This window comes from Pundamilia nyererei, unplaced genomic scaffold (genome assembly GCF_000239375.1).
Source record: "Pundamilia nyererei isolate P.nyererei 1_Seehausen unplaced genomic scaffold, PunNye1.0 scaffold00050, whole genome shotgun sequence".
Taxonomy (NCBI): domain Eukaryota; kingdom Metazoa; phylum Chordata; class Actinopteri; order Cichliformes; family Cichlidae; genus Pundamilia; species Pundamilia nyererei.
Window position 1 is genome coordinate 1,724,245 of NW_005187451.1, and position 10,175 is coordinate 1,734,419.

Consider the following 10,175-nt stretch of genomic DNA (forward strand, 5'->3'; position numbering starts at 1 on the left):
ATTCCTGCGTCTTTTGGGATCTTACAAAGCTTCAAACGACGCGTCGACTATTAAATTAGTCATCGACGATTTTGATAGTCGACGTAACTATGTGATGCCATCATGTCAACATGGACCAAAATGAATAATGTTTCCAGCATGGTGTTAAATCTGTACCATGAAGAATTCAGGAGCCTGCCTGGTGCCAGTGAGGTGTACCCAGAACGAGGCCAGTGAGTGTATTCCCAAAGTGAAATGCTGAAAATTATCCAACATATTGCAGATTTTGTTTCCGCCTTCCGCCCAGTTCTTCTGTGCTCTTCTTTCTACTCCCATTCACTTCCAATCTGACATCACAAACACTCAACACTTTATGAAACTTATAAAATTATATTGGAAAACCATGATACTTCAATACATCCCTCTTTTTCTTTTTAAATCACCTGGGAACCCTCTTCCAGTTTCTAGTGCAAGAGGTGTAGTGCACCAGTCCAACACAAGGTAACAGAGAGACAGACAGACAAGCAGCGGTTTGGGCTGATGGAGGAAGGCATGAGCTACTTTTGATTCTCAGTTCTTTTGTATAAAATGATCGTTTTTTGTAAGGAACATTATCTTTGTTGTAAATGACGACTCCTGGAGGTTATTTGCAAAAACACGAAACAGAAAAGCTCAATAACACACTTCTTCAGCGTTTATGTCACTGAGACCCACAAACTCACAATCTCTTCAACATCGTCAGAACCATCAAATAAATGTAGTGTTTTTAAAATACACTCATGGCTCCCAAGGACCCAGTGAGGAAACAGACTTCTGGCTTCCTGTTCAGAAGGTCACACTCGCTCTCCTGATTTCTTTTTTTTCGTCTCATCTTTGGCTCGTATCTCACTTCCTGCATACATTCTTTCTCTCGTTTAATCAGCCACTCTGGCACGTGACCCCTTAGTGTAGAAGTACTAATATCATGTGATGTGGTAATAATAAACATGGGAACATTGGAGCCCTGCATTTATAACACTTTTAACATACTAATCAAAAATCCTGACAGTTTGCATTTCAGTCGACAAATGCATGTTACCCCTGGCTCAACAGGTCACATTACTTTGCCTCAGATGTCCATGTCATGTTTCATCTGACAAAGAAAACTGTTTTTTCTTCTTCGTTCATACAGATGGGAATGAAGGCTCACCACAGTCAAGTCTCTGCGGTGCTCGGACTTTGAAGTGAGATTACCGGGGCCTCGGCCAGACAGAAGGTCACCACTCTCTCACCAAGCTGGTGCCTCCTCTTCGTCTCCCTCCACTCAAACTGATCCAGCCTGCCTCTCAATTAAATCTGAGGAAGAAAATCCCATCTGGCTGTCAGACACAGACTCTCAGATACCAACCAGAAATGTCGCAGGAGACTCAAAGACAACCAGAAACAATGAGCCACAGATTTCACTCAGGTAACATAGATCTTTATTTAAATTACAGATGAATTTATATCAAATCTGCACAAATATATTTCCAGAAAACATAAAGTATCTCTCTGAATAAATGATCTAACCCAGCTGATCTTAACCTTTCTTTGGATTTTGTTTGGACATTAGCCGTGGGACATTTCAGTAAAGGTAAATTATTGCTCCCGTTTTTTCAATCTGAGAAATTTTCATTAACAAAGCTGAACCAAAAGAAAAAAAGAAAAGATTCAAATATTACAAAACAAACAAAAAAGAAAAAGAAAAAGAAAATCCCATATCATGGTGAAGTCGAAAAGTCCATACTGATTAGTGATTAGCCTCATCTCTTAAATCCTGGTGACCCTCGACTTGTGCACAAACATTTCTGTAAGTGAACGGAGAGTTTTCAGTCAGGAAAAAAAGCTACACGAGAATTTATTCTGTCGTGAAGGAAATTAATGCTTCTCTGATACTTGGCTGCAAGCCGTCACCTGCTGTCATCTCTTCATCCACACGAGGTCAGTGTTGCACACTAAAATGAAAACGATGCCTGCATTTGTTTACATAAATGATCTATGGTTGCTATTCTCAACCTAAGGAAAAAACAAAAGAGCAAATAGGCGTGTAACAGGCTGCTCTGAGCCTGGCTTGTGTTATGAACTGTTGAGTCATGTTTCAGCAGCATTTCCCCAGTGAAACGGCTCAGAGAGATAACTTAAGTTTATGAACTGAAACATTTTAGTGACTGAAAATGGGACAAAACTGATCGCAGGTTACGAGCCACGAGGACGGGGCGCACCGGTGTCACACACTGAGGTATTTTTAATGTAAACACGTTTCTCTGTAGCACTTAAAGCCAAGATTTGTTTTTTTGCCCTCTTGGTAAAGCAATAATTTTATCATAACAAAACATACAGTCACAGTGCATCTGTATCCTGATAAACAAAGTAAGAGCATTTACATGAGTCCAACATTAAAGATCACTGCACACAGATTTATAAAGCTCATTGTCTTAAAAGGTGAAACATGTTTCAGTAAAACCGCACTTTTATCACGTGCACATCCACAAAAGTTCAGCCATCTTTGACCCTCTGCAGTCACCGGGCTCTGCTTCCAGCACTAATTTACAATTATAGTTTTTACTGTTCAAGCAAGTGTTTAAATAAAACAATCATGCGTTGAAAAGATAAATAAAGGTCAAAGTTTCCAGTTAAAGTACTGCACTTTCTGTGTTAGAAATATGAAGTTAAAGGCTAAAAAGTAATCTGTGACCATGTAATTGATACACTAATTACTGTATTTCAGGCGATTGCATAGCTAACAATGAAAATAACTATAAACTCATACTTTACATAAGTGTAAGTAACATATTTAACCTTGATTAAATATATAAATTGACACTGCTTTACACTTTATTGGTTTTAAATCGTTGCACTGACGCATTTACACTGTGCTTTATACAGCGCCCCCCAGAGGTGTTGTATATTACAACAAGTCTTGTTTCATTTTCATGTTTTAAATAAATTAAACTAATTTAAAAAGCTTAAAGTAGCAAAAGCAAAACACACGTGCCATCTTTTCTTGTTATACTGTCTTGCAGTGCAGGAAGCTTTGGAAACCCCCCTCCTCTTACCCCGTCTGACTCTGGATTTGAGGGATTTCTAACCTCGATGATTTCGTTTGCACGCTGTACACATTCAGTAATCCTGCCATGGTTTAAAATAATACACTTTTAAGATCGGACGGGGTTTATTTGTCGTCCAGCGTTAACCCGAGTGTTAAAATATGTGTCAGTCAGGTTTGGGGGGTTGACAACGTTGGTGGTGATGTGCTTTTGGTAAGAAGGCGAAAAGCAGGTATTGATCTTTTTCACGATTGCAGCAGTTGAGTAAACTAACAGAAATGTTCTTTCAGAGTTAAATTAGATTTTCATGTCGTCAGCACCGTTTCTCAGTCTTGGAGTTGCCTTTCAGGACGATGTGAGGTAATCCAACAGCCCATCTATCACAGGGCCAGTACTGCAGTCCAGGCAGCGAGTACGGTATCTCGTAGTTGGCATCCAGGTAGGCTATCAGCGTGCTGCCGTAGGCTACAGCTATCACAATCAGAATGTGCCTGAAGGACGGATAAATCGAAGGTCAACACAAAGACACGAACCATTTTTGTCCTAAAAATGGGGCCTGTTCATGATGCGTTCACGGTGGATAAACGATCCCAAGACTGGAGGTCGGGGTTCACGGTACCAAAGTTTGGAAACGCTGATCTAATGTTACAGTAAACTCATCTTTCATTTTCATTCAGGAATTCATCTGAATGTTGATTCTGTTCATCAGGACGTTTTCAGTGGAAGAAATGTTTCGTCATCATCAGGTGACGTCTTCAGTCTCAGCCGACTGCAGGTTTCAACCTTATAAACAGGACATTTGCACAATGACTGAAACCAGCCACTGAAGGAACGATGAGCTGTGAGGTCAGTTCCTTGATCACTCTTTCGAGGAGGATGTAACATCCTGGACAGGGAGGAACGCTGGTTTGAGCGCGGAGTCAAGGAGGCCATTAATGTGAAAAGGGAAAGACCATCTCTGAATGGAGGAGGGGCCTAAGGGTGCATCTCTTGATTGATGATCAAGGAACTGAGCTCACAGCCCATCATTCCTTCAGTGGTTTCAGTCAGTGTGCAAATGTCCTGTTTAAAAGGTTGGAAACCTGCAGTCAGCTGAGACTGAAGACGTCACCTGTATGACGAAACGTTTCTCCCACTGACAACAGAATCAACTTTTTGGGATTTACTGACCTGGATGATTGAGCATGCATCAAGACAGTAATTCATCTTGTTGATATGAAACAAACATGCAGACAAGTGAAGATAAAGAAATAAAAGAAATGAACGGGAAGCCAGGACTTACCAAAAACCATGCAGGTAGCAGAAGTTGATCCTCTGCCAGAAGCTGCAGCCAAAGCGATCACCGAGCCAGCAGGAGATGGCGAGCACCCACAGAGCGATCGACAGCTTGGCGAGTCGCAGAGCCTTCTGGTCAGTGCAGCTGAGAATGACGGAAAATGGATGATCGCAGGAAATCAAACGGCAAAGCGCACAATCAGGTTTTCACGTGTCTTTTTCTTACCATTTCATCTCCGTAATCAGAGTGTAAAGCAGATGGAGGCCGAAGCAGTTTAACGCGTAGGCGTTGGCCGTAGGTTTGACGAATGACGACACCGAGCTGATGACTGTGATCACCAGGACGAGCTTTGAAAACGTGGATCTGCGATGGAGCGCACAGAGACAGAAATAAACACGCACCTGAAGCAGACTTGAAACAGACGTTTAGTTTTATTTTGGCATCGTACTCCAGCCCGTACGGACTCACGGGTTTGATTTCACCTCATGCTTTGTGTAAAGCATTCTGTGAGGCTGGCTTGGATGGGTGCAAAGTGAATAAACATGATTGTTACAGCAGTCTAGCAAACCATGAAAGAAAACCTGAAAAACAGGTTGTCCTCCCTATACTCACACTTCTAATAAATAAACTCGTCATTGAGCATTCTTCGTGTGCAATAACTGGGAGGCCTTTTTATCTAAAGTTGTGATTACCTGATAAACGCAGGTCCAAAAGTAATTTTGTGTTGTATGTGGATTCCTGCTACACTCGACAGCTAATTCCCAACTCTGCCTTTTAACAGAATTTGTCTTTGTATACATTCATAAAAGACAGAATTTGCAGAAAAAGTCCTGAATAAAAACTGTTTCTTTAGGATCAGGAGCAGCGATGTGCACTCATTCACCTGAGCTCTGTGACTCACAGTCAGGGCTGCACGTTTGTGGACAAGGATGCAGCTTTTAAATGCAGATTTTAAATAAAACATTCAAACGTAGACTTTCAGGTTTAGTTGGACAGTTTGAACCAAAGTCCTGCCATTTTTATACGCGGCCGCTGTCGTCAGAGGCTCGTGAGTAACTGGACAAGTAGCTGACAAGCAGGTGAACCAGGTGAGGCTGGCTTCTCGGCCACGTCGTGACAAATTCAGCAGATATAAGAACTGGAGTCGAGACTCAGTGTTGAATTATCATTTGGGAGCTTTTAACAGGAATTCTTTCTTAATGTGACGGTCAAAGATATGTTAATGCAAGTGAAGAAACTTTACGAGCGGCCAAATCAACAATCCGGCCAGTTCAGCAATGCCTGAAAAGGCCTGAAAGACCACAGAAGGTAAAAGTCTAATATCAAGACATGCCTTCATGAATGGAAATACAGTACGTTTGCAACAAGGCGTCCAGCACGGCTACATTCAAGAACAAAAAGGCTACATTACAGGAAAACATCTAAGCGCTTGCACAGCTGTCACTGGCGTTTATTGATCACGTGATTGCCGATAGAAGTAGCAGAACGAACTGTGAAGCGTGCAGGGCTGTACTCTCTGCTCACACAGTGTTTGTAGTGCAAATGGATCATGACTATTCTTCAACAGCCAAGCAGCGACTGAAGGTGGCTGCAGTGAAAGCCTGGAAGAGCATCTCAAGGGAGAAAGCACAATATTTGGTGACATCTATGAGTTCTAGACTTCATTTCCATCCAAATATTAAAAACAATCCTTATATTATAAATGACATTAGTTGGTCCAGTGACTCTTGAGCCTTTGAAAATGGGGTTATGTGGATAATTACACAGTCATACTGTTTGATTCAAAAACACAGAAGCAAAATGATAAAAACGTCACGATTACACTTCCCTGCAATCACAGCGGCCTCGGCTGTTCGGGAGGAGCAACCCACTGGATCAAACACTGGAAAATCACTGTGAGGTTATTGATGCCAGGGGGATTGTTTCACACATCAAATGTTCATTCGCCTGTCGCACCTTGCAGTTTAAATATTTACACAGGTTGGGTGGAGCTCTGTTTTTACAGCCCCGTGTCCATCAAGGTGAAGACTGAACCACCACATTTGGGACAATGACGAACCTTTGAGCTGTTAAACTGGCTCCTCGTCCGGCCGGGATAAGGTTTCACAGTGGCATGTGTTGGAAACGCTCTGTTATTGTTTTGCATCATCCTGAAAGACCACTGATCTCCTTAGAAACACGCAGAGGCACGAATAAACGCCGGACACAAAGACCTTGGACTAAGTTGTCGAAACACAGATCAGTCATCTGTCGCTGGGTTAATGGTTACAAGGTCGACATACCTGTCTTTTATAAAAGAAGGGAAGAGTCTGCGAGGGAACCAGACGGCATAACCGACCGCCAACACCCACAAGATCGAGAGCTCGTCCAACATCTGACCGACGAAACTAAGAGTCATGTGAAAGTACGCCGAGAAAAGCCCTGCAAAGAAGAGAGAACGAGAGAATGATGTCGAATTATTCATGCTTTTAGGATTTTATAGGCGAAGACAAGTATAAAACGGGTAAAGTGAGACGTGTTACTGCACGTTCACAGATGGTTAAGAGCAGTGCAGGGGAGACATGCAGAGCTCCAGTTTGCAGCTGACTTCTCTTCTCGTGCTTTAGTTATTACATTTAAACTCGCATACTGGTTAAACTGGTTCGGCTACTGTTGCAACTAATAAGTATTTCTTTTAGTGTCATAAGCTTTAAGAAAACCTAGTCAGTTCAGAGAAGCTTCAAACATCTGCTACAGATCTTCCTACTTGATAACACATTTCTTGTGATATCTATTTCATCTATACTGAGTCAGCCTGTTTCACAAACACAAAACATTTCGTGGATTTATTTTGCAGACATACGGCTGAAGTTGGTTTAAATAAATAAAGAAAGAAAGGACTGACCTACAAAAATCATCATGACCCAAACCAGGTGGATCGCCAAGCTCCTCTCTTTGGCATACGGGTGCAGAAGGTGGAGCATGATGGGAGAGATAATGAAGAAAATGAAGCTGCTCATCTGCAGGGAAAACATTAAATCGATCACCAGTCCAAAGTGTGGCTTTGAGTTGCAGTTGTTGGGCTGGTAGCGCCACTGCAAGTGTCTCCTGAATAAAAAGCTTTCAGTTTACCGTGTTGAAGGACTCGACCACATGCTCAGAGTGTCTGTAGTTGTCTTCGCACCAGTCGATTTCTGAACTCTCATAGGAGAAAACTCCCGCCATCCCCTCGCCGGAGTGAACACCTGAGAGACGCAGGGACAACAGTGGCCGCTGACTCTGGTGTAACAAGCACACCTGCATTTTTCAGTAGTCAAATTAAGGTGTTTGTATATGTGGTTTATGGAAATCGTTATCCCCTCCACCCAGCAGTCAAATGCCAATCGCACCCTTTTACAATTTCACTTAAATGTCAGTCCCTGCTGGCGCCTACATCTCCCACGATGCAACCGGACAGCATGTTCAGCAATGTCTTAAAAACAGCCCAGAAAATGTGACCGATTCAGACGACAGCGTACGTTGCTCCACTTTTATTATATTTTTATGACATGATAAAAATGGCGCCGTATACACAAACAGACTTTTTGCTCCATGGTTAATGTTTTGTAAGCATTAGTGCACCACACCAACACGATCCAGTTAAATCAGAGGTCATTAAAACTCCGACTTTTGTCATTTTGAATATCAAATTCCTCTTTGGTACTACAGTAAGTTCATTTCCATAGTTGTATCCCTTTTAATTGCTGGTTCCCTTTAGCGTAGGATGAGGACACTTCACACTTCCACGACTGTTTTAACCTGCGCTGCACGACACCTGTGCTATTAAAACACAACCTGCCATCTTTCCTAGAAGGCTGTCAGATGTGGCGCAGTGTGTGATGAATGGTGCCTGGTATTTGTTGGACTTGATTTATTGCATCATTATTATATGGCTTTTATTTACACTTACAGTGTAAATAAGGGGGGGTGGGGGGGGAGTTCACATTCACAAAAGTACACACTGGACTTGAGCTGGAATTGCTTTTAAACCTCAGTATGGCCTCGAAACTGGGACTAAAATTTTCCCAGTGACTTTTATATCCACAGAGGCCAAGGCCGCTCATTTCAGTCTCACCACTGTGGAGCTGTTTTTGACTGAATCTGGATATTTTCTACAGAAAATTATTACCTGGAGCTTTCAAGAGTACTCAATTTATTATGCAGCCTAAACAGGAAGTCGTCATCAGAACGCCACCCTTCATGTTGATATCTGAATTACAGATTTTTAACAGTGTCAATAAACTTATTTCAGGGTTTGCACTGAAATACAGAGTTTATAGGTGTACCTAATAAAGTGGTTACCGATGGGAAAAGAAGTACTCCGCCTTTAAGTACAAGTTGTAATACTATTGAAATATTACAATGAAATATTACAAGTCTCATCATATATGTACTTGTTTTCCAGAACAATCGATGTCAGAATACTAACATATTACTGCATAACACTCTGTTATGTACTACAGTGTAATTCAGGCGACTGAACACTGAAAGAAAAACATTATCTATAGAAACAACTCCCAGTTTATCTGTTGATTAGAACTCGTATGAATAACCTAGACTAGGAAAAAAGGCAGTTGAGTTCAAAGGTCATTAAGTAAAGGTGATGAAGTAAAAGCATAAAGTACAAGTACTTCGAGAAAGTAGTTGAGCACAATATATTAAGTAACAGTAAATCACTATTTATTACCATGCCGAGGAATAAACATCGGAGTTTTCCTGACAGGGAAAAACCTTTTTGTCCGAAATATGAATATTTGGACAAAAAAAAGTGTCCCAATAATTAAAAAGTTTATTTTTTTTCTCATCACAGGGTGTTCAATGGGAAACCGGCTCTTACCTGCCATGCTGTCGTCCTGCAGCCCGGCACTGCTGCTCTGCTCCAGGTGCTGCAACAGGTGGATTTAACGAGGCGGGGTTTTGAAACGCTCGCGATCCCGAAGCACGAGCCCAGTAACGTCACTGACGGTCACGCGAAAAGGTTTCAAATCTCTGGGACAATATGTCATCACAGAGAAAATGTCTGGAATGAGCTCGTTTGTTTTTCTTTCTTCACTGACAGTTTACAGGCCCCGGGGAAAGAGCAGGAACCGGTTACTCAGCAGTAACGGGTAACGTAGAAACGACCATGTGGGGCAAAAAAACCTTTAACGGGCTGTAAACACACGACAGGCGACTGGAGGGTTCAGAGGAAACCTGAAAAGAAACACGCAAAACCGTAACAGGTGTTCCAGGTAGCTGCTGCACCTGTCTGAGGAATCTCAGGTTTTTCCTAAAGGAGGTTCAACCAAATCTGCCGCATTTCAAAATAAAAGCATAATCCTGCAGCGGAGGAGCAGGTGTGGTGGCAACACGCCGAGTCTTGAAGGTGAAACTCCAAATAGTTGCATTCATATGGTTTAACTCAAAACAAAGAAAGCATTAACTGCGCACACTGGCTTAATAACGTTTCCCGCGATAGAAATTGTTTGGAAAAAAAGTACTCGTGTATTTAATTACAAATAGTTACCTAATATTACCAAAAGTACTCGTCGGTCTCCCATTTCAGGCTACACGTTGTCTTCTTATGTCACGGTTTTTCAGTGCATGCATTTTTACTCTTTTGGCAGTACTGTGACACTGTGCTGCTGCAGTTTGAGTCTTAATCAAATCCACGATGAAATCAGTGTGATCTCGTTTTTTATCACCTGTAGAAGTGTTTATGATCTGTAAAGTTAAAAAAACAAACCGCTACGACGAAATCTGAGACAGATGAGCTGGTAATCTCACTCACAATTTAGAGAAAAATAGGCGCAGCACCAATCAGGAGGCTTTGGCCAATCCAATTACTGCAGGCTGCG

General features: G+C 41.9%; 1 protein-coding gene across 2 annotated transcripts; it reads right to left on the minus strand.

The window, feature by feature from the left end:
* Positions 1-1,669: 1,669 nt before the first annotated feature.
* Positions 1,670-10,074, minus strand: acer1 (alkaline ceramidase 1). Of its 2 annotated transcripts, XM_005733134.1 has the most exons (8): positions 9,845-10,074; positions 9,176-9,531; positions 7,432-7,544; positions 7,205-7,319; positions 6,603-6,741; positions 4,546-4,683; positions 4,327-4,464; positions 1,670-3,535 (listed from the first exon to the last, which is right to left on the minus strand). In XM_005733134.1, the coding sequence occupies exons 2-8, from the start codon at positions 9,180-9,182 to the stop codon at positions 3,358-3,360; spliced, it is 828 nt and encodes a 275-aa protein (XP_005733191.1). In that variant the 5' UTR covers positions 9,183-9,531; positions 9,845-10,074; the 3' UTR covers positions 1,670-3,357. The 2 variants fall into 2 exon arrangements, with proteins under 2 accessions (XP_005733191.1, XP_013766313.1); XM_013910859.1 differs by lacking the exon at positions 9,845-10,074 and having other exon boundaries at positions 9,176-9,605.
* Between the last annotated feature and the right edge of the window lie 101 nt (positions 10,075-10,175).